This window comes from Grus americana, chromosome 1, assembly GCF_028858705.1.
Source record: "Grus americana isolate bGruAme1 chromosome 1, bGruAme1.mat, whole genome shotgun sequence".
NCBI classification, from domain to species: Eukaryota; Metazoa; Chordata; class Aves; order Gruiformes; family Gruidae; genus Grus; species Grus americana.
In genome coordinates this window covers 123,358,483-123,383,266 of record NC_072852.1, presented here as the reverse complement: position 1 = coordinate 123,383,266, position 24,784 = coordinate 123,358,483, and the positions used below count along the sequence as shown (strand labels likewise).

Sequence of the window (24,784 nt, the reverse complement as noted above, 5' to 3'; positions counted from 1 at the left end):
AGGCTTTAGCTTAACTAAACCCTTAAACCTCACAGATATGCATGATGTGCTTTGTAACTTACCTTGGCCAGAAGCACGCACGTATGAAGTCAACATATAATACAGACCTCAGAAGTCCACAGATGCACTAACCTAGATATATACCAGGTCACTATGTCAAAAGCCTTTCATGTACAGCCCAGCTGATGGACATTCATCCCACATCCTGTACATCCGAAGTTCACATCCATCCATCGGATACTAATGAATCACTGTTGTTCAGATACGTGAAAGTGAACCTAACAGAACCTGCACAAGAAAGACTCCATTTCACATTAACTTGCTGGTATGGTAAAAAACCAGAGACATCAGGGCAGAGCAAACAGCCCTTCTTCTTGGGTCGAAATTTCTAAAAGGTTCACAAGTTTAAAACGCAGAAAAACACATTAAGCATTTGTTTGGATTCTCATCTTCTTCAGAATAACCTATTAACAAAACCACCTTAAAAACTTACTTAAGAATAAATTTTCCAGCCCATCCACAGTTAAGCCTCCAGTTCCCTTTAGAATCTGCTTCCTGCTTTGATCTGTCAAAGGCAGAGGCAGCAAATGCATCTGCAAGAGCAGCAGGTCATCCCAGGCACATTGTACTGACATCCTATCAAGCCCTACAAAGTACTGGCCCTTGCAAAGTGCTCCCGCAGAAGCCTCATCTCTTCATCTCGCCAACTAGTGAAGTCTGAAACGACCTCTGTGGTTTACTGAGTGTAAAACAATTAAGCATCAGATCATTGTGGAGTCTGCGCTTGCAACACTTATCTGTGTACTACAGTTTTATCTGTGAGTTTACGCCTGTCTACACCTCTGGGCAAAATAACATACAGACATTTACTTAGCACACAAATATCGCAAGTATCTCTGCAAATATTTGTACCAGATACCTGCAGGCTATAAACATGAGACTTTCTTATTTTCTATGTACACAAAGACCAGAGTCAAAGTTAATTTTCACCTTTAATGAGCTCATGATTCTTTGTTATTTAATACTCTGTAAAAACGTATTACAGATTGATAGATTATTGCAGGGACTTCTAAAGAACATGGACAGCCATGAGGCTGCAACTACAATATCATATACATTATGTAGTCATTGACGTGATCTACTACAGCATGAAGAAACATACTTTTGAAACAAAGAATATTTAACCGAAAAGATTAAAATGGAGCCTTCTTTCTTACAGTATGGTTACGTATCTATATTCCAAGAATAACATTTTAAAAAATGCTAGATCTTGAAAGGTCATAGATAAAAAGAGTCATGATGAAGATGAACCAGTTTTGCCCAGAAATGCTATAATGAGCACACTGCACAGTTTTTCAGCAAATCCTAGTTTTGCCAAGCTTCAAGAGGCAAAAGCCTGAAATGTAAAAGCTTCCAAGTTGCCTAGCTAGTCCACTCGTCTTGCTCTGGAAGGCCCAGTGGCCCACACCGCTTTAAGACAGCGTGTCACCACAACTGTTCTTTGCTGACATGAATGTCATCGGGAAGAGATGACTCAGGTCCTTATGATGCCAAGCCCAACAAAAAGCCTCCAACAAATCCACTGGACACCACGATGTTCTGTTTGATAAATTCTGTTGACTGAGAAGAAAAATAATATTAGTAAAGAACTGAGTTAATTGTGTCTGATTGTAGCATTTAATACTTATCACAATTGCCTGGAAACAAAAAACTAAAATTATGGAAGGGGGTGCAGGAGGAAGCAACGTGTTTAAAAACATATAAAGCTAGGTGGCAACTGCAGGCACCAATGGAGCGAAAACTGACACTTGGCTGTCTTTAACAATATATTTAAAATACGGTTAGCATTTTAAAAGTCAAAATACAGGGGAACTGTCATAGCAATTTCACGCCAACATCATTCTTGTTTTGATTAAAACAAGACAGATGTTTTACAAACTTCCTTGGCAAGAAAACATGAGCACCACCATCACTTCGATTTTAATCACATGAAAAAAGTTTAAAAAATACTGGTTTTTTGGAAGACTAGATCATTGGAAAAGAAATACACTTCACTCCATTATGAGCCAGTTTCCTAACAACTTAATCCTACCAAAACCACTTGTGGATGATGACATTTGTGTACAATATTTCATGAAGTAACAGCACAGAGTATAACATGTTATATCAAACGGGTGCCATTTCATAAATCCTCCACTTCAAACACTTCAGATTCTTCTAATTGTGCACTAGTAGCCAAAGTAATATAATCTGAGGGGGGGGGGGAAAAAAAAAAAAGAAAAAAGGAAACAACCAAAAACCCTATTCTGCCCCACCAATTTCTGCAGGGCGATGGAGAAAGCCAGCTTAAGCTATTCGGGTATAGAAGCTAGAAAACCACTTCTCTTAACCTTCCACTTCACATTCACATTAGAATTTAAGGTAATTTTTATCAACCTATGTGCAACTCCATACAGGTTAAATCCAAGATGTCAAAATTCCTAATCACAGAGTGCTACCGTGGCTGCTGTTACCTTGTCTCCAACATATTCCAAGTCAGGATTCAGAGTTATTGAGAAAGCAGCTTAGATCGTCTGTATGAAGTGTCAAAATATGTAAAAACAGGCTAAACTTTTTTTTTTTAAATGTCGATAAAATGATTAAATAAGCTCTCAAATGACAGAAGGAAATAGCCCCAGTAACACTGATGAGTATCACAGGCTACCTCTTTTCAACATAGTTTGTAACTGACAGATTCTGAAGACAGATATTCTTCGAACTGTATAAAAATGAAATAAAAACCACAACTCTAGTTACAAAGTAGTTATAGCTTTTCTCCAGAAAGAAAGGTCAGTCTTTTCCAACCAAATAATTTTGTTATCAGCAGACTAAGAAGATTTGGGTTTTGTCTTTGTAGCTGCCATGTTTTAACCACAACACTCTCAACTTTTTACCACGTCATGACCTTACTGGCTTTCTCACTAGCCAAGAATCTGCACAGACTAAATGGCAAAGCCAATGGCGGTCCCTAAGCTGTTATCAGCTGTAGAAATGCATTAACTTTGACTTGTGTGTGTCATCTTTAAGAGTAAACAAAATAGAAAGCTAAAGGAATAAGAGAGAGTACAATCTGCTAACTTTTAATAAAATATACAGCCAGGCCTTTCTGATGCCTTCCAGTTTTGCACCTGCATTTTCAACTAATCATCACCTGCAGTGGAAGGTAAGAAAAATTGGCTGGTAGAAAACGGTTTATCACCTTGGACTTACCTCTTCAATTAGAGTATTGATTTCAGGTGCTGCCTTATTTGCACGCTTTTTTAACTGTTTTTTTGCTTTGTTTACATCTTTTTCAACTCTCTTCCAGTCAACTTGTACATATCCACTATGACTAGCAATCTAGGAAAATAAAGAGTATTTAGTACAGTTGTAGTTAACATTTTATGAGTCAAAATACAGTATCTTAGTGCCTACAGTTTCTTCTTAATTCTTTTTTAATTACAGATATAGGAAAATACATTGTTCCAATTACAACAGGTAGCCTGCTTCAAACACTAGTATTCTCCACAACAGCAGCAATTCAAATTATAACAAGCAATGACAAAGTTCAGCAGACTACTGTTAATTTTACCACTTCTCTATTGTTTAGTTATACGAGTTTTAAAAACCAATATATTTCCTTCAGCATTTACAGTAATATACTTGTAAGAAAAGGAATGAAAAAAGCACATTCATAGGACAATAAAAAAACCTGTTTCATTTCAGATTCTTTCAGAATTGTGGAATTCTGATTTGTGACAAGATATTTGGGACTAATCAGAATCCTCCCTATAAATACTGAAAAGTATTATTTTATCCTACATCATTTAAACTGTCCAACAAAAAAGTATTTGATAGAGAGAATTGTTGTATTTTCTACAAAACAAAACCAGAAAGTAGAAAAACAACATGACCTGTGTACAGCACAAATTCTGTAACATCAACAAAATGGGTAAGTTTTGGGGGATTGTTCATACCAATTTACACTCAAACTCCCAAAACGCTTAACAAATATCCATGACATTTTTAGCATGTTTAACCATCATCCCAACCCTCTGCCTTATTTCTCTTACTAAGATTTGATCCTGCAAAGTAGTAAGAGGTTCTGTTATTTGACCAACACTGACAGTCCCACCAATTTCCTGAAGACAATTCACAAAATAAATACTTATTTAAATGTTTATAAGATCATAGCTTTAAAAAAAGAAAAAAAAACCAAACCAGGCAATTACTCCATGCTCTAGAGAACAGTAAAACAACTCATTAGCTGGAAAAAAAAAGGGGGGGGGGAGAAAATAAATTAACACTAAGGATTACTGCTTATTTTAACTGCTAAGACAAATAGATATAAGACCACTAACTTTACAGGCAAATGACTTACACCAAAAACTCTTTATGAAGACTGAGATTTCTCAGGTCCTTCTTAAGGTCTTGTTTGGCAAATTCATATAGCTTACGTAACAGCATTCTACGCAAACAGTACAATTCGTAAATAAAAGTCACTGATAATGAACTTTTGTGGAACAGATATTTAAATATACAATTTCTTAGGTTTGGCATAAAAGGAAATGTTTCACATCACTTACAGGCACTGAATTTTCACTTTCACATAGTTCTTTCTATGAAATAACTAAAGTGAGACCATCTAGCTTGTTTTAAACAGCCACAATAATTAAGCAACATATTTCACCACAAATTAGAATTTCATGATCCTGAAAAAACTAAAATGAAGCAAGTGTCAGGCAGATTTTGTCTGAATTCAAAATGAAGCTCCTAAAAGACCACCTATATAAGAAAGTAAACTTCAGTTTCCATCTCTGCACAACATTTTAAAAAACAATTCACTGCACAAATGCAAAACGAATTTACTAAATACTATACCCTCCTTTACTTCATACCTCAGAATATAACAAATTCATTGACCTTGCCTGCCTACTGTAAACCCACTTATCCACACAGGTACTAGTGTTAGGCAGGGATAGCTAATTAAGGACTGTCTATACAGTACAAAAACATGAAACCAGTTTTAAAGATGTACTAGTTGCACATCCAGTCACTGGATGACATACCAGGAAAAAAAAAACACGTTACGCACTGGGGTAATTTTTATTGTACTAATTTAACATTACCACAAGAATTTCAAAAGGCCTGAGCACTGAATTGGTGCCTTCTCACTCGTAGAACTGAAAACTAAATATGGACTGATGTACCCGGTCCAACACAATGTAAGAAACACTAATATATTTGCTTGCTTGTAAAAAAAAAAAATATATAAGGAAATGGACTTTCAAAGAAATGTTTCATTAAGACTAGTTTAATTAGCTCAGTTATCCATACAGTACAAAGATGAGGCAGAAGTTTTTAATTCAGTTCTGTTTAGTCCTCCAGTAGTTACAACTTATATTTGTATCAAAACTCAAGCTTACACAATAAAAATTATACTACTTTTCTCCCTGAACTTAGTAGCAGAGATCGTAAGTTCTGTTTTTGAGTGTTTGTAACATTTATGAAATAAGCTACAGCAGACAATGTTTTGAATATAAAAATTTATAACCTAGAAGAAAAAACACTTGTACTTCACTGCAGTGTTAGTCAGAGCCTGTGTCATATCTACTTTGGCTGAAATCCTACTAGTTATATAACTTTGTATGTAAGCGCAGAAATAATCTCACTGAACTCAAACAGTGGTGAGAGTTTTTAGACCCTAATATACCATAAAAAAACCCTGTTCCCTTTCAACAGTAAATTTACATAAACAAAAATTCTTACAGTTCACTAGTATTTTTAAACCCAGCTCTTTCAATAACAAACTAAAATAATAATATTACATTGTCATTTCCACACTTCTATATATATAAAGGAGTCATATAGGTATATACATATATATTCTTAAAGAGACATATAGGGGGTGGGTGTAGGTTTCTGTAGATACAGAAAATCTATATATGTATATATGACAATGGAATAATATATAATATACATATATCTCTCTCATATACCTCATTAGTAAAATCTATTTTTGTTCAAGATCTTCCAGAACTGTTGAAAAAATAATGGATTTTTTCCCAAAAAGGCAATTGACAAAATACATCAATGCAGGAATACTAAAAATATGTGCATCTTTCTCTACACTGATCAAAGAAAACAGAGAATCTAACAGGGAAGACCTCATTTTGGGGGCAATACTGGAGAGAAATGCAAGTACTTCATTATTGTGAAACATTAAGAGTAATGAGTAAAAAATGTTTAAGAGCAAAAAATTTATAAAGCAAGACAGGACAAAAGAGTTTTAATATCCTCAAAGACAAAATCTCTTCTACAAAAAGAGCCCAACCAAGCCCAGAACGTACATGTAAGCTCCCATGCTCAGCTGCTTGTGCAGCATACAGAAGCCATGTATACTTTTAGGTATTTTCTGGTATTTAGATAGGTAGCAACCCTCATCGCACTCAACCAGTTTCCAGAACAGATCTGACAAGTCTCTAACTTCAATATAGAGACAAGGAGGGGCTGAGAAATGATAGAACATTTTTTTTGTAAGAGTTAAACTGCAGGGGCTGTATCTTCAGCCATCATCTGCTGGCACAGCTCCACTGTAACCAGCGAAACTACTCCAGTTTACAAAGGCAGAGAAACAATGCCCCTCCATTTCATGTCAAAACCTGCCAGAAATATGGTATGTCTACCATTTGCTTTGGCTATTCCACTAAATGTTCCCTCAAAATCTGCACACATCAACTGTCAAGTGGGATATTCAACGCAAAACTGAATACAACTCTTTCTTATTAAGTCCCCATCCCCAGCAGCACGTTGTTCTCTACCCAGCTCACTAAGATGCCACATCATCATCATGGCATGGTATCAACAAATGCCCATACAATATATAGCTGAGGATATCTTAGCATTTACTTTGCTTCTTGTGTTGTTTTTAAAGATTTACTTTTCTTAAGTTAGAAAATAATCTAATGAAGAACTGAATTCATCAATGGCGTATTAATGGGACGAAGCAAAATATATTAATGAAAACACAAATAACTGAACAAAAATACAATTTTATGATTAAATAGTCGACACACAATGGAAAAACCTGCAATTTGTATGCTTACTGCAGAGCAAAAAGCAATGAAATCATTATTAAGGATACAGAAGTTCAAAAACACACCGAGACTAGGCACTCATGAAGAACTGTTTTTAACTAATCCATTACAGCAGAACGACATGAGCTCATACTTCAGTCTCCTCAGGATTTCACTCAACTGTGCTGTATAAACTAGAAGTTATACAAGGAAAATCCCTTACTTGTTATGAGAAATTAATTATATTTTCCTTAATATAGTGCATGGGTATTGGCCTTATACCTACATATTTGAAGAACTATATCCTTTTTATTGAAATAGATGGTTAATTGATCAAATTAAGCTGCTGAAATATCCAGCACAAAGATGTGCTAATACATCTTTAATTTTGATAAACTATACTAATTCCTTAATGTAATTTTTATTCTCTTCCTCAGACTACTTTTCATTTCATCTGTTTAAGACTGAGAAGCCTCTAGATCACTTACAAAAATCTGAAAAATCTTTTTTGCTTCTTGTACAAACTGACACTCAAAAAAATGTATTGCTTTCAGTTTCCTACTAGATTTCTTGAGATGGAGTCACCACACGCTAAAGAAAAAATGCGTTTGTTCAATTTCGGGACTGAAATGTTTCACTGAATGGGCTTTAGCCAAGAATCTTGCCTTCTGTAGTTCTTGTTTTAGCAGGTAATTACAACGTCAATATTGCAATCAGCAGTTGAAATGAAATCTGCAACTTCAGAGAAATTTACAGATAAAAAGGAAGTTTCTAGTCATGTGCTGAAACGCTCCTCTGCCCACTCAGGGGAAGCACTGAACATGTATTCATAGGGAAATTAAAATCACGATGTGTGATCTTTAAATGAAAAAATTAAAGACTACAGAAATGTAATTACACTATAGAATTTATGACTCAGCTTTAAAATGCAAAACATTTTGAATTAAAATGAAAGACCAAGGCATTTACTTCATTCCCTTCCAAGAGAATTTGATCTTACTTAATTAAAGATACAGACAACGCAATCAAAATATGCAACTCATTTTTCCTCTTGGATAATATTCCTTTTCAAATATACTGTAAATGAGATCAACTAAGAAATCAGACACTCAAACACATGGCAAATCTATTTTATGTACAGGAAGTCTCCTCAAACTTCACAGCTCAACAAGCAAAAATACTGCACAAGTCATGTGTTTTAAGCGATTTCTATTTTCCTTTGTCTCTAAGTCTTAGTTTTAACTTTTCAGCCTCCTGTAGTCAGAAGTAGTAATGAAGCCACCTACAAGCAACGTTCTCTCTGCTACCCCTGGATGGCCTCTGCTCTGTAGGCTCTTCAGTCATACTTAGACAAGAATTGTCATTAAAAGAATTAAGATCAACGGCATACAACATGAGAAGAGAGATTCAGATTTTTAAGTCAACTAGATGAAAAGGATGTTGAGGGCTTCAAGATCCACTGCAGATATATAAATATATATAAAAAAAAATTAATTATTCTCTCATGATCCAGAAATACACATTATGGCCTAAAGAAGTCCAGAGTACTCCATCAAATTGATTCATTTGCTGGCATGGCACATTTTTCCAAAAATTTACATCTAGATGATTCTAAATCACTTCAGATTCAACACCCTTATAAAATTCATCCCTGTGTTTAGGTACAAGCCCAATAACCAGTGATTTCCAGGAGATTTTAAAAGGTCATCAATGCACAATGGTGGAGTGAATGCTAATACTATAATGTTTCATATCAAAACTATTTCTCTTTGACTTTTTACATCGTTGTTCATGCTTGTTTTGGAGTAACTCAAAATAAAATACGCTTTATATTTGTTGAAAACAACTTAAACCAAATAGTTTCAAGAGTATACATTCTCATGTAGAGTGCTGCAGTTCAGTTATATGTTTAGCGAGGGGTTTAAAAAACCAAAACCAGTAGAGAACATAATCATGAAGGAAGAGTACTTCACACAACTGTGCCATTTTGATGCATTACACAGCAGCAATCAAAGGTACTGCCCAAGCCTAGTTGACTGCAACAGCCATTACAATCAAAGGAATAACTAAAGGCAGGACATGCCTTTCAGAAATCCTCCAGGGTGATGATGGAAAGAATAAACTAAATAAATACATCATTAACATCCTGTCTCAAAAAAAAGTATGTTATTGAACCTAAGTAGGCACCACCCTATTTCCTCTAGACTGATTTGAGGTAAAATGACAAGCTCTCGGGTATCAATTTTTTTACTGGCATTTTTCATGTTTTAAGAATTACTTGGCATATTACAGCAGGATATGTGAAATTCTCCTTCACTTAAAGTTTCGTCATCTAATTTAAAGGCTTTTTTGAAGTATGTCCTCCCTTAACCACAGTATCTGATGAAAAATGCAAATGATCATGCCAGATAACGTCATTAAAAATTTTTGGACTTGAAATCAAATTGAACAGAGGAATGCAATGAAGCTATTGGAAATCAGCAAAGCTTCAGAGGCTCAACAGATATGATTAGTAAATACAGCATGGGGAGAAAAGAGGAAAAACATGGCTTCATAATGGGACCAGAGCAAGCGTTCCAAGCAACTGCCAAAGAAGCCTACTTCTTTTAAAGCACTGATAAAATTCTCAAACCTGTTTATTTTAAACACAGCTTAAATCCCTCGACCTCCCTAACCATAGGTTTACAGGCAGTTCCTCTAATCGGGCAATACTGAATTACTTACAGCATCTCAGTTTCTGCACAGAGGTTTCTTTTGGCTTACTACAAACTATGTTACAGGATAGAGCAGATTCTGATTTACCACTGATTTTTAGAAATGTATTTTGTACACAATATTCCAGCTGAAGTGTAAGGTTATGACTGATAAGACTAAAAAGATGAAGTAGATAAGAAGCCTTCCTAATTAAATTTTACCCAACAGCTGTGTTTTTCCTATTGTTTAGTAAATAACATTTGCCAACTTATAAAGCATGAAATGCTACATACTTGAAGCAGAAGAAAGCCACCACCTACTGCAGTTGCTGCAAGCTTTCCGACTTTCTGGAACAAAAATCCCGCACACCTTAGGAGAACAAAACAAAAAAAAAAACCCAGTCCAATGAAGTTGTCTGCTGAACAATACCACGCTCCAATTCCTGACTACAACTATTTCTATTTTTTCATTTAATAAAGCAAATGTATCATTTTGCATTTTTAATTTTTAAAATTAGAATATTTAATGCAAACAATATTTAATTAATAATGTTTAACACAAGACAACATGAGTAATGGTTGCTAGTTCATGGCTGTCTCATGGCCCCTTTAAAGTAAGCTTGAGATCTCCAGACCCTGTCTAGACACAAAAGCTGTGTGCTGCTATTAAATGTAGCACATTAGGAAAGCACAACGTAATAATATAAAAGTGCCATTATAACTGTTCCCAAATGGAAGGTAAGTATTTTTATACCATCATTTATATTAACCACACAACCCATAACTTAAATATCTCAGGTAAAAAGAAGTGACATCCCCACCACAAGAGTTAAAATCCGTGGGGCCCCTCTACTGGGACATGGCCTTAGTCTATTTTTAATGGATCAAAGCAACCAGAAAATTAATTATCTTGTTCACAGTCTCCAAACACTCCCACATCAAATAGAGAACAGCACAGATATCGATACCATAGAATAATTTGGGTAGGAAGGGACCTCTGGAGGTCATCTAGTCCAGCCGCCTTCCCGAAACTGGGCCAGCTGCAAAGTCCGATCCAACCTCCAAGCTAAATCAGGTTGCTCAGGGTTCTAACTCAGGCAAGTGTTGAATGTTTCCAAGGCTGATGGTTCCATAACTTCTCTGGGCAACTCTGCTGGTATTTGTCCTGCCCCCTGCCAGCCCACACACAGAGGGAAATTTCCCCCCCACACACATATGAATAGCAAATTCATATTTATATACATGAATATACACACAGAGGAATACATATCTATAGATACTGAAATATACAGTTTCCAGATCTTTCAATAAGCCACTTTTTACAGATGCCAGATGAACTATTCCCTAGAAGCTTCAGAGTTTATGTATACACATCTAACTTTAAAAAATAATTTTAAGGTTACAAAGGCAAATAAAAACAATCAATCAGACTGAAAGCTAAGCCTACCTTCCTCAAAGCTGTACTAAGCCTGGACATGACAATTTCATTTTTAGTCTATTTCATCTTCCAAATCTTGCATAATTCTGTTTTAAAAGTTACTGTGCTACCATAATGTTGCTTTTCACTGAACTTAAATTTTGGAACAGACAAATACCATTCAAATCACTTGACAAATAACAAATACCTTAACATAGCTGTTAAGACTGTGGCTACATTTTCCAGTTTAATTTCTCATCTTTACTGTCCAGCTTTCACCTGAATTATTTTAGTATAACTATGCTGTCGTATCTCTCTTCAGTTAACATGAGAGCAAACTGTTAATTTGTTCAAAATGGCTCCAGCTGAATTTAGAAGAAAAAAACTCTATAAAATGGGACTCTTAATTAAGAGTATATTCTGCCACATTTCTTTTTTTTCTTCATTTCTTTTACCTATAAAATATCTTAGACATAATATCATCACTAGGTTTCCAAATCTATGATAGTAAGGAAATATGCTTTGTCTATACAAACAAAAGTTATGTGTGGTAATTTTCCATTTATTCCTCCAACTTTTAGACATCAGACATTTCCCCAAATCCTTTTCAGGATAACTGGTAGAAGTTCCCTTAGCTAACTGGTGCTTTACCAATACTACAAAACACTTTAGAATGATGAGTCAGAGTAATGAGTTAAGAAATTGTTCATGCATGAATAATCTTGATCGATTATAAAAGAAATCCCATTAAAGAAGATAGATGTATCTGCTTCAAATAGCCTTGGAAAGGGATATTCTAAGAACAGTAAATGGTCTAGCAGTTATGAAAAGTGATGCTCCCTCACCAGCCGGTCACACCGCCCATCACAATCTGGGTAGCTACGGAATATTTTTCTACAATTGGTCCCGAGTTCCGGCCAAACACACGATTCCACCAATGGTGACGCCGTGCATATTCTGTTAAATCCAACACTTCATAGGAATCATCGTCACTTTCATGTTCTTAAAAAGAAAAAAAAAAGTTATTTTCTCAGTTATACAGTAAATTGACAATCTATGTAAAAACCTCAAACAGAACCGTTTTTGGTATTAACTGGCTAATCCAATGGTTTAGATTGCAGCATACAGGCTACCTATGGTCCAGCAGCTCACAGAACAAAGGATTTTGAGATTTTATGCCATAATCTTCAAGGTAAGGACGAGAAGACTATAGGGAAGGTATCATCTATAAAATCCATGACTGGCACAGAACAGGTGAACAGGAGTCTCCTACCTGGTCAAGCACGGAAACCAAGAGGTACCAGATGAAACTAGAAGGTAGCTGGTTCAACACAAAAAAAGGAAGTCATATTCTCCTCTCCTTCACTCCCCGCCCCCTGCAAGCCCCAGTTAACTTGTGGAACAGCTTGCTGCAGGATGCTGTAGATCCCTAAAGCTGATGTGGCCTCCAAATAACAGCAGAACAAATTAAGGGGGGGGGGGGGGAATAAAAATCCACCATGGGCTGTCAGACGCAAAGACAACAACCTAATCGCTAATCAGGTCCTGGGCTGAAAATCATTAAAAACATTCTGAGAAAGTATCGCTACATGCTTACCCTGTTAAATCTTAGTTCATCCTGCAGCTGATGGCTTTCAGACACAGGATGCCAGGTTTTCATCTGACCTACTACAATTGCTTTTATGTTCTTAAGCAATGTGAAACACGTCTAACTTAAGAGAAAGCAGACACATCTCTTCTGGATAGACCAAAACTTTGAAAGATTGAGAACTTCTGGCCTCATGTTTTCCTTAGAGGGCTATTGCCCCCCAATACCAACCCCTGAGGAACCCCACTCATCACTGGTCTCTACTTGGACATCAAGCTGTTGGCCACAACTCTTTCAGTGCAACCAGCCAATTCCTTATCCAGTGAGTGGTCCATCCGTCAAGTCCATGTCTCTCCAATTTAGACACAAGGAATTTGTGCAGGACAGTGTCAAATGCTTTGCACCAGTCCAGGTAGATGAAATCAGTTGCTCTTCCCTTATCCACCAATGCTGTAACCCCGTTGCTGAAGGCCACCAAATTTGTCAGACACAATTTGCCCTTAGTGAAGCCATGTTGGCTGTCACCAATCACCTCCTTGTTTTCCACGTGCCTGAGCATAGTTTCCAGGAGGATCTGCTCCATGATCTTGCTGGGCACAGAGGTGAGATTGACCAGCCTGTAATTTCTTGGGTCTTCCTTTTTTCCCTTTTAAAAATGGGGGTTAAGTTTCCCCTTTTCCAGTCAGTGGGAACTTCACTGGACTGCCACAACTTGTCAAATACGACAGAGAGTGGCTTAGGCAACTTCATCTGCCAGTTCCCTCAGGACCCGTGGATGCATCTCATCAGGTCCCATGGACTTGTGCACCTTCAGGTTTTTCAGATGGTCTCAAACCTGATCTTTCCCTACAGTGGGTGGTTCTTCATTTTCCCAGTCCTTGCCTTTGCCTTCTGCAACTTGAACGGTGTGGCTAGAGCACTTGCTGGTGAAGACTAAGGCAAAAAAGTTATTGGGTACCTCAGCCTTCTCCATATCCCAGGTAACCAGGTCACCCATTTCCTTCTGGAGAAGGCCGACATTTTCCCTAATCTTCCTTTTATCAAAGATGTTACCTATAGAAGCTTTTCCTGTTACCCTTGATGTCCCTGGCCAGGTTTAATTCTATCAGGGCTTTTGCTTTCCTAACCTGATCCCTGGCTGCTCAGACAATTTCTCCATAATCCTCCCAGGCTACCTGCCCTTGCTTCCACCCTCTGTAGGCTTCCTTTTTGTGTTTGAGTTTGCCCAGGAACTCCTTGTACCTCCATGCAGGCCTCCTGGTGTTTTTACCTGACTTCCTCTTTGTTGGAATGCATCACTCCTGAGCTTAGAGGAGGTGATCCTTGAATACTAACCAGCTTTCTTGGGCCCCTCTTCCCTCCAGGGCTTTGTCCCATCTGCTCTACTAATCAGGTCCCTGAAGAGGCCAAAGTCCGCTCTCCCGAAGTCCAGGGTAGTGAGCTTGCTGTGGACCCTCCTCGCTGCCCTAAGGATCTTGAACTCCACCATTTCACAGTCACTGCAGCTGAGGCGGTGCTTGAGCTTCACATTCCCCACCAGCCCCTCCTTGTTGGTGAGAAGAAGGTCCAGCATAGCGTCTCCTCGTTGGCTCCTCCATCACTTGGAGGAGGAAGTTATCATCAACACATTCCAGGAACCTCCTGGATTGCCTATGTCCTGCTGTGTTGTCCCTCCAACAGACATAAGGGTCACTGAAGTCCCCCATGAGGGCAGGGCTTGTGAACTTGAGGCTGTTCCTATCTGTCCATAGAAAGCCTCATCCCCTCCGTCTCCCTGGTCAGGTGGCCTGTAGAAGACTCCCACTATAATGTCCCCTGTCCCTGCACGCCCTTTAATCCTGACCCATAAGCTCTCAGTCAGCTCCTCATCCATCTCCAGGCAGAGCTCCATGCACTCCACCTGGTCACTGACATAGAGGGAGACATTTCCTCCTTGTCTCCCCTGCCTGTATCCTTCCATTCCAACACTCCAGTCATAGGAGCCATCCTACCACGTCTCTGTGATGCCAATAAGGTCATAGCCCTGCACGTGTGCACACATCTCTAACTCCTTGTTTATTCCCCACACTATGTGCGTTTGCATACAGGCATTTAAGTTGGGCCCCCAATGAAGCTGACTGGCTGGCTGGCGTGGCTGAAATTCCTCTGCACTGTACTTCAGGTGCTCTCTTGCTGATCTGTGATCCTTCTCCTGGCTCTGGGCATCTATTGCTGGCACTGGCATCAAACTGGTAGGAGTGGGATGAATTGAGGTTCCCCTCTCCCAGCAACTTTAGTTTAAAGCCCTCTTCACCAGCTTGGCAAGCCTATGACTGAAGATGCTCTTCCCCTTCTCTAACAGATGGGCCCCATCAGCTTCCAACAGACCAGGTTTCTCAAAGTGAGTCCCATGATCTAAGTAGTCAAACAAGCCAAAGTTGTTATTGAAACCTTCCTTCCAACTTTGAGGTACTGAGTGCAAAGTGTGTAACATCTTTAAATGGCGAAGAACATAAAAACACCATCATAGACTGTTAGGTCTGTTAATTCTGCCCCTAACTTAATATTATTCAAATCCAAACTCACACATTGCATGGAAAATAATAATGCTAGAGCATTTTCCATTGATAAAAAAATACTCCTTTCCTTGCAAGATAATAGTATGCATACTCTTCACAGGCATAAAACTCTGCCTGTGCAAAAAGGCACTATACCATAAGGATGTACCTATACACTTAAAGATCTGCACGTTAAATAATGTGGAGACGATGGAGGCTAAGGAAACCGCTCCTCATTTCCCAGTGCATCCTGCAGGTTCAGTTCCGCAGCCTCCAGTGAGGCCTCGCCGACGCCAGAGCCCAGCACCTCCGACTGCCTGTCCCCGCGCTGCTGTGAGGACTTTGCCGGTACTTCGGTTTTAAGGCGGCTTTCACCTGAGGACCTGCCGCTTCCTCCGCGCCCCTGTCACACCGCTCCCGCCTACAAGGCATTTCGGCCGTTAAACCGCGGGAGGCCACCGCGAAGCCCGAGAAGTGTTCGGGAGGGGGGTGCCAGCCGCCGCTTCAGCCCTCCCAGGGACGGGCCAACGGCGACGCGCTGGGTGCAGCGCGCAGGCGCCCCGCCCCTCCCCCACCGGCCTCGCGGACGGGGGGGGGGGGCGGACGGGGGAGGGGCAGAGCGCGGGCCATCCCTCCCCCGGCACCGGCAGGGACACCAGGCTGCCCACCGCCCTCGAGAGGAAGGGCGGTCGCCATGCCTCCTCCTCCCCTTTCCCGTAAGAGGACGGGACGAGACAGGACGCGTCGCTGCGGACGCGCCCGAGCCCACGGGGAGCCCACTGACCTGAGGCGGTGCGCGGCCTCCGCGCAGCCATGTTGGCTGGTGTTGACAACGGAGCCGGGCCCGGGGCCGCCTCGCTCCGCCCCCAAAGGGTCGCTCTGCGCTGCTAACGGCCGCGCCGCTCTATGCTCTCCCCCAGCCGCGGCACCGCCCCCTCTGCGGCCGCGGGGTGGCAGCGCGCATGCGCCCGCCATCCTCCCCTCCCCCAGCGGGAGCGCGAGCAGCGCTTGGGGACTCTCCCTGAGGCGGCGGGTGACGTCACGGACAGCGCGGGTCCCCCGGCGCCGTGGAGGATTGTGGGAGCTGTAGTTCCCCGGGGGCGAGGCCGGGGGAGGGCGGCCATTTGGGCGGGGGGCAGGTCGCCGCCTTCTCTCACCGCGGGGCCGGCGCTGTGGGGCTCGGTTGCTGTGCTGTTAGCGCCTCAGCGAGGGGGTCGCGGCCCCTTAGCCCCGGAAGGCCAGAGGTCTGAAGCGCGCCTCTCCCGCTGAGTCGCTGTGGTGGTGGCCCACAGGGCTGGCAGCCCCGGGCTTCTTGCCTGTACAGTGGGAGACTTATTCACCCTGGTGATACGTGTAAGTAAGGTCCTCAAAAAGTCTCAGAATAGCTCTGTGGATGAGAAGAAAAGAGGTGGAAGTGGTCGTGGCTGGATAACGGGCCGCACGTAACTGTAGCGTACTGCACGCAGTGGGGACGTGTGAAAACGCGTGTCGTGTTGCCATGGGTATTAAGTGTCCCATAAAAATTAATAACCAGAAAAGAAAACAAAATGCAAGGCCCCCTCAAAAAACAACGGTTAAAGTCAACATGAGCCCTGAAAGATTTAGAAAAAAAATTTGGAATCGCCTGACCCCAGTTTGCTCCTTCCTTCGATGCAACGGTGGGTGCTGCCAGTGTTGTTTCGGTGGGCTAAAAGCCATGCAATTGTATTTTACTGCTTTTATTTTGTTTTTATTGTGTGCAGCTCAGTACAACATTTTTAGCCATAATGTAGGGGTAGCTGACAGTCTAAGTACAGCTTCAGGAACGCTGTGGCAATATGAACGTCAAGAAAGCGTGAAAGTTCAATTATTATAAATAATAAAAGAAAATTGGAAACAAATTATTTAAAAATGGTTACAGTCTCTCATTTGGACTCTCATGCTGCCAATACATGAGGTGGGCAATTATAATGAAAAAACTCTGCTTTTTTCCCATGTCATAAAGCTCTTTTTATAGAGTGCGATGTATGTTGCAACATACAAACTAAGCATTTAAGATTCTAATTAACCCTTTAATTACACCAGCCTTAACAGAGATGAAAAAAAACAACAAAAAAAAAGGTGTTCTATGTGAAGGTACTTCTTAAATCAGCTCTGAGATTGAAGTTACTGTATAAAATTTGAAGTTAGTGTATAAAATATTGGCTTGCTTATTAACTGATTTTTATTACAAATACTTGATAAGCAGGTGATAGCATGCCAGACAGAACTAGGTAATACATTGTTTTCCTTATGATTTTCAATAAATCTATTTCTGTATGGAACACAAATTGTATCTTACAATTTTGACAAACACCTAACATCTTTGGACTTGTCATGTTTAAGCATAATTTTTTTTTTAATTCATTTCCCAATCAGTAATGAAAAGCTTGTTGACTTTTATTGCTAAATAAATGACAATCTTTCCTAACAATAGCAGTTTGTCAAAAAAAAAACCAAAAACGCGTTTGGAGTATCTTACGCAGTCATTATAATTAACAGTGGAAGGCAGCATGCTAAAAAAACTAAAAAAGCTGCTTTCCTGGCTTCCTTCACGATGCCAAGCCCGGACAAAAGGCAAGCCATGAAAAAAACTCATCCGTGATACCTCTAGAAGAGGTTCCCATTATCTCTGTATTTTGGGTTTTCCTGATTGTTGTCAGTCTGGGTTTATACCTGAGTGTATGCCTGTGCAATACTGGCTGCTGTAGCAGATGATCTCCTGGCCAAGAGAACAGGGCAGGTGCTTCGACTAACATAGACAGACCTGTTGGCTGTTTCCAGTTTCACAACTGTTGATGCAGTAGGAAACCCTACAGCAGTTTGTACAGCTGGCTTTCAGCGGCTCTATTTCTATATCTCGGGGAGATCCTAGACGATAATTTTTTACTACTGTTTACTCTTCTGGCTGAGCGCATCCCTGTGGAGCTCCTGCAACCTTTTGCTTCTCTTGTTCATCATCTAGGCGAAACTGTAGAAGAGATAATAGAGAGAAAGGATTTTCAGGATGGTCGTTATAGCCACCTTGTTTTGTATCATCTCAGTCAGTACTTTGAAATTTCTTATCCCATGCCTGACAGAGACAGTCTTAAGTCTGTGCAAGATTTCCAGGTCAGATGCCAATAAGGTAAGGGAGGCGACTAGAAAGTTGGGCTTGGATTGTGTGAGCCTGCTGGCTGAGATATTTTTCTACTTTCTGTTGCTCAAATATTTGGTCTCACTTTTTTTAACTGATCATGCAGCAACACTTCTCAGGTGACTCTCCTCATGTCTGTACAAACATACTATATTAATTTCCCTTCAGAAGGGAGAGATTTATATGATCAATACTTTTTAAAGATTAATATTAGAAACTGCATTACATTCTACATGCAACTTCTGTTTGCTTCAACTCAGAGACTGAAACTAGAAATTGGTGGTGTGCTTGTTGAATGGAGTTTGTCTGAAATACGTAGCTGTTCATGGACAAAATGCTGGGTACTGAATTTGGTCTGAAGTTTAAGTGTTGTGATCTATCTGCTAGCCTGTGCCTGCATCTCACACACCATTAGCGGTCCTGCTACTACTCCAAACTTAATGCCACAATCTTGAGGTCCCTCTGATCTTGGGACTCGCTCTTCTTATTGGTACAAATGGTCTGCACCCTTCTCTCGGCCATGCCCCACTGTGCTGTGCTCTCAGGATACCCACATGTCTCATCAAGTGCGTTCACACTACAGGTCACCCGCTCCACAAGCTTTTGCAGCATTTTTGGCAAGGCCATCCTTGCACTTGTTTTGGATCCCACCTGGATGTACCATGCAAACACAGCAGGCACCTCTGCCTCCTTTTGCACCCCTCCTGTCAAGTCAGGGCAGCGTGACAAAGCTGAAAGGAAGGATTTCAGGAAGGAGCCAAAGAAAGACCTTTCGGCAGGTTGTGGGACTCTGGGATCTCTCTTTTGGGATCAGGACACACCCACTTCCTAACACAAGACATTTCCCAATGGGGTACCACTTGTGTAGGATGCCGTAGGTCTCTGGCAGACACATCCATGGTGGTTAACTCAGCCACGTCCTCAGCTGCTCCTGGGTGGCTGCCGAGCATGCCTTATGGCTGCACGAGGTCTGCAGACTCTGCCTGCGGGATAGGCTTGATGCCAGCACAGAAAAATGCTCTTGCTTCCTGCAAACTTCACAACCTGTGCAGAGATGGCAAACCTAGTGGCTCTGGAGATACAGAGTATCTTGGAGAGCTTTTGACCAGCCCCATCGTGATGTATAAAATCCCCCAAACCCATTCAAATTAAGTGCACACAGGTGCCTTCTTCAAGTTATCCATGGGGACAAATTTTTCAAGGAAAGGTAGGCAATTTAAACTCAGGCCACATTTTGGCTTCACCCTTAAAGGCTCTTTAGAAACAAAAAGTTTCCCTGTAGCATCAGAAGGACTGTATGGAAAAATTGCTCTCTTTGCTCTATAAGCACTGGCTACAAGTTCAGACTGTGCATCCACCATCTGACCACGTACCTGTGACAAGCAAGTTCAATACCATGGCTTGCAAGAGCACGTACATGGTGTGCTTACCTTACAAATACTAAAGAACCCCAGAGTAAGCAACCCAAACCCCAAAAAGCAGAGGAGAGCCCCCTAACCTCCAATCCTAACAGCTCCTTTGTGCTCCTGACCGGACTGCCAAGCTGGGACACAAACGCTTGAATTTTTAACCATCTTGCATGGTTAATTATAAAAATTTTGAAAATATCTTCTCCGATACAGAAGGGATTTGGATTCTCAGTCCATCGAGATCCTGGGCAAGAGCTGTTGTGGGAAGGCAGCCGATTCTGACTCTTGGAGGTTATGACCCTTCTTGCAACAGCCACCAGATTGTTTTTGGAGCAGGAGAGAAAGCTTGCACCAGGAGTTACACCAGCTCTTTCTTGCTTGCCTGGCAGAGGTGGACCATAATCTGAACTGTGGTGCACTAGGAAGAAGTTAAAATGAAGATCCTCCTCCCTGCAGTTACTATACATATCCTTCTGTCTTGTGCCATCTCCATGGCACAAGATGACTTTTGATGGCTTACTTCTATTGGTTGTCTTCAACCTTCCTTTGTCACTTTTCTTAATGTTGTAAAATGGTATTTAGTTATGAGAATTTTTTTCTGTTTTGTGATCATCATATAAATTCTGCTTTTCAGTTTTGTAGTCCTCTAATTCTGCAATAGTCTCTTTCATCTTAGAATCATAGAATCATTTAGGTTGGAAAAGACCTTTAAGATCATCGAGTCCAACCATAAATCTTAATTTGTTTATCCTAATGAAATTTCAGTTGGAAATTCCCACCACAATCCATGTATGAGGAGAGGAGGAAAGGGCAGAGAAAGGGATGTCTGTTGTCTAGATTAACTAGTAAGAGTTTAAATTGTCCCTTGCAGAGGGATTAAACTAATGGGTACAAGAAGAAAAACTTTAAGTTTAGTATGCTGTGAGAGGTTTTTAAACAGGGAAGAAACAAAGACATCACCGAAGCAAGATGCACTGGATCTACAGCACTGCATTTTATTTATTAAACAAAACCGACGGTTAGTGTCAGGTCAGGCTGTGGCAGGATACATTCCTGTGACCCTAGCCTGGGAAAGTAAGGAAATAAAAATAAAAAGTTGAGGGAGAAGATTGATTTTTTCCTCTTTATTTAAAACATTGTTAATAATGCAAGCTGATTATCCATTAATCTTTTGATCTCACCTCTGATCTGTTATTAGACTTGGACTGCAGCACAGAGCTTTGACCATGACCTCATGCTATTGTAGAAATCCCATCAATGCGTTTGGACAGTCTGTATGCCATGCCTCTGGCAAATGATGAGATCACGGTGAGGGGGGAGCTAGGTTTTGTGGTAAAGCACACATCTGGTGAAGTTGAGCTCATTATTGCTTTAGGATCTCTCCAGGAGGGAGCTAATACTTAAGCAGTGGGAGCATACTGTAGAAGGAGATGACTACTATGACTCATGAAGGTTAATCTTATACGGTCAAAATGCTTAATAAAGACTGGAGTGTTGAGCTAAATTTCAGGCTTCTTGTGATTACCTAGGCAAATAAAGGGCGAGGAGGGGAACTGAGAGTCTTAAAAAAGCAGAAAGTCTTGCAAGGCACTGGAAGGTTGTCTTTAATGTGATATAGGTCTCAACGAGATACAGCTTTTGTCATATTCTTGTTAAAAAAATTTCATGGTTTATAAAATACTTTTCTCATGTATATGCAAAGTGACTTTTTCTTTCTGCTTTTTGAGAGAAGGTTCTGCAAAGCTTGTGTTCTTAATTTTGCAGTTTTGTTACAAGTAAAAAAAATACATGTTTTTTAACTTTCTAGACGTAACCTTTGGTTTAGTGTAGATATTATAACATTTAAGAAAAAGGGAACTGACTAGTCCTGTATTATTTTAGAGAAATTATTTAAACAGCTCTTAGCCCTGATCATAAGTATAGTGATATATTTTATTTTTAAGTTGTCCTTCAGAGACAAATACCTGATTCCCTTGTTATATCTTGTAGATACTCAGGAATTACCTGGCACTGTCACTCAAGTACTCAGACAAATGTGAATGGAGAGAGTGAGAACATGGACTGACAGAGGGCCTTCTGGCAGTCTGTCTTGCAAAGAAAATGTAAGGAATTACTTTTTTAGAGAAGCTATGATGATGAATCAATCACACATACCACTTCCACAGCTAACGAATGTTCCTGTTAAGTTTCTGTAGTGTTAGTGCACATAAACAATTAAGTGAAAAATAAAACATTTTTGCATAGCTTTTTAGAAAGCTAACAGCAATAGGATAATAACTGGGCAGGGCAGATTTAGAAACAAACCACAATGAAAAAGTTGAGGACCCTTCAGAAATGCCACCTGAGCAACAAAAAGCCCAAAGAATTTCAGACTTTTCTGTTCGTGAAGCCCTGCACCAAGAAAAGGTAAAAAATCATAAACTGAAGGGAAATGTGGTAAGAATGTTTTTAATTTTCTTGCGAGAAATGAAAAACAATACAGAACTGTAATGAGTAAACACCAGACAGTATACAAAGAGAAAAAGTAATTCACGTGAGTTATCATTGCTGGCAAGGAAAAACCTCCAATCAGATACTGCTCTGCTAGTCATAGGTAACATTCACCGAAACACCTGGCTGCTCTCAGCTCACCTCAAGCTTATGAAGAGTCCTCCTACAGCTGCTTCTGTGCTTCCTATTTTTGGCTGAAATAAAGCTAAATAAATTTCTCCCAGATAACTGAAAACGTGCACATGGCCAACACAGTCAAACATGAGACTCCCGGAGTATAGGGCTGCCGCCAGCTGCCCCGTTCCCTGTGGCAGTATCCCCTTCCTAGATGCAGATCTTGAAATAATATTTCTCTGGCCAAAGGACTAGCTTACTTTAGCAGCCCTGAGATTAGGAGAACTGGATTTGTTTTTCAAGGGTAATTTTCCTGCAAAGATTGAGGCCCCTGGCAACTAGGGAGACAGACTGACAAGTTAGAGGCATTCCTTATTGCACTCGTACAGAATAACAGTACTTTGTCACCAAGACTTTTCCTAACTTCACAACAGCAATGTCAAATAAAATTTAAATAATTTATTTATATCAAAGATTAAGTCTTGAGAAATTCCCCAAAGGATCAGACTGTCATTTAGTTACCTTTCAGAGCTCAATAATAATAGACTATATTGCAGCATTGTTTCCAGTAGCACTGTTAATTTTTCCAGTTTCTAAATGCTCAAATCTTGATTTCTGATAAAATAGTAACACAGTTTGACAAAAATTGAAAGCAGCCATTGCATCTGATAAAACTGTTCAAAGACAGATAATATTGACCTTTTCCCCCTGGTTTTCATTAATATTTGTTTCCATGGAAGTATTCCACCCACCGTGACTCATCACCGCTGATCATCTTCAGCACTTACGGTCTCTCCAAGGACTCGGCAATGAGTTTTGCAGACTGAGAGCTACACCCTGCTAAAGGAGACCAAGCACTGCTGTGCGCAGAGCTTTCAGCACATGGCAGGACAGAGGCAGTGCTGTCTGCTGAAACTATTTGGGACATAATTCTGAGCTAAACATTTGTAGCAGCAGCAATCCTGAGTTTGATTGAACCTGAAAATAGCATGGGTAGGGATTAGAGGAGGAAACTTAGTTTCTCTTCTGACATTAACTCGTTGCATTGACAACGAGCAAGACACTCCGGCTCTATCTACAGAAGTTTTGGTTGTCATGTATTTCCTGGCGCTGATACCATCTGCCCAGTCCCACAGGCTGCAACAACAGTGAGAGCGTGGTAGCAAGGACTCTGGTTCAGCTATCAGTGTTTTAATGCCGTTCTCATTTAGTCTCGTCTAGAGTTACTTGGAAGAGGATGACAAGTGTGAAAGATTTGCTTTGTCCACTTTCCAACTGGAATCAAAACTAGCATGTAGAGTTTTCTAGTCTATTCTTCTATTCACAAAACACATACTCGGAAGAGGGCAGGGAGGAACAACGGGCCTATATGCAGGCAGGATCACTTCTTGGGGGAATCTACTTATGTTAGTTAATTTTTTTAATTCTGTTTCATACTGAGGGCTCTCTCTGGGTATTTGTCAGATGGCAGCCCCCATTTTGAATGTGGAGCTTGTTTGCTCCCTTTTTCTTGTACACCAAGGTTTGGCTGAAGTTTTTGCAGGGAGTTGTGTAGCCAAGTAGCAGGCAGCCAAGTGGTTTGTCACTGCTCGGCTCCGGGAAGCTGTACGGGTGCTGCACGGACATTGGTCCTGCAGGAGGACTGATCCGTATGTCACCTGGCAGAGGAAGAGGTTATAGAGAAGCAGTTGTTGGGCACAGTCTCCAGCATATGCATAAAAAGATGCAGTAGGCAGAGACACAGACATCATGATCCAAAGGAGAAGGGGAGTCCTTCCAGGCTCCTGGCTAGTACCTAAAAGGTGCTCAAAAGTGGTGAGAAAGTTGAAGCTATGAAAAGGTATAGGACTTCTGTATGTGTGTGTGCATGTACATTTCTGTATATTATGTGAGGTAAGATCAGGAGTGACTTACAGTTCGAAATCTTTCTATGTCTCTTTACCTCAACTTCCACATTTCTAAGACGTGGATGCTTTCAGGACTGCCCCAAGACCAGGCTCCTGGAAAGCGTGGATGCTTATGTTGCCAGGGCGTTTTCTGTGTTAGCATTAAGCTCCAGAGGCCTGGACAGATGTGGTTTGGGACTCCGCTTCCCTGAAGTGATACTAACTCGTCAGCATGCACCACAGAGCTATGCCCACCTGGCTGGAGCCACGGAAAAGTGACAGGGACCCCTGAATCTCAAAATATTTAACACCCATGTGGTTACCATGCTGCAGCATCTACCAGAGGGAACTACAGCAGGGATGCACATCACTCACCAGCTCTTCTTCAGTGGGGACCTCACA

General features: G+C 40.6%; 1 protein-coding gene across 1 annotated transcript; it reads right to left on the bottom strand.

Moving 5' to 3' along the window:
- Window positions 1–973: 973 nt before the first annotated feature.
- On the bottom strand, window positions 974–16,272 carry FUNDC1 (FUN14 domain containing 1). Its single transcript, XM_054816463.1, has 5 exons — window positions 16,114–16,272; window positions 12,050–12,206; window positions 10,082–10,157; window positions 3,250–3,378; window positions 974–1,620 (listed from the first exon to the last, which is right to left on the bottom strand). The coding sequence occupies exons 1-5, from the start codon at window positions 16,142–16,144 to the stop codon at window positions 1,543–1,545; spliced, it is 471 nt and encodes a 156-aa protein (XP_054672438.1). The 5' UTR covers window positions 16,145–16,272; the 3' UTR covers window positions 974–1,542.
- Window positions 16,273–24,784: the final 8,512 nt, after the last annotated feature.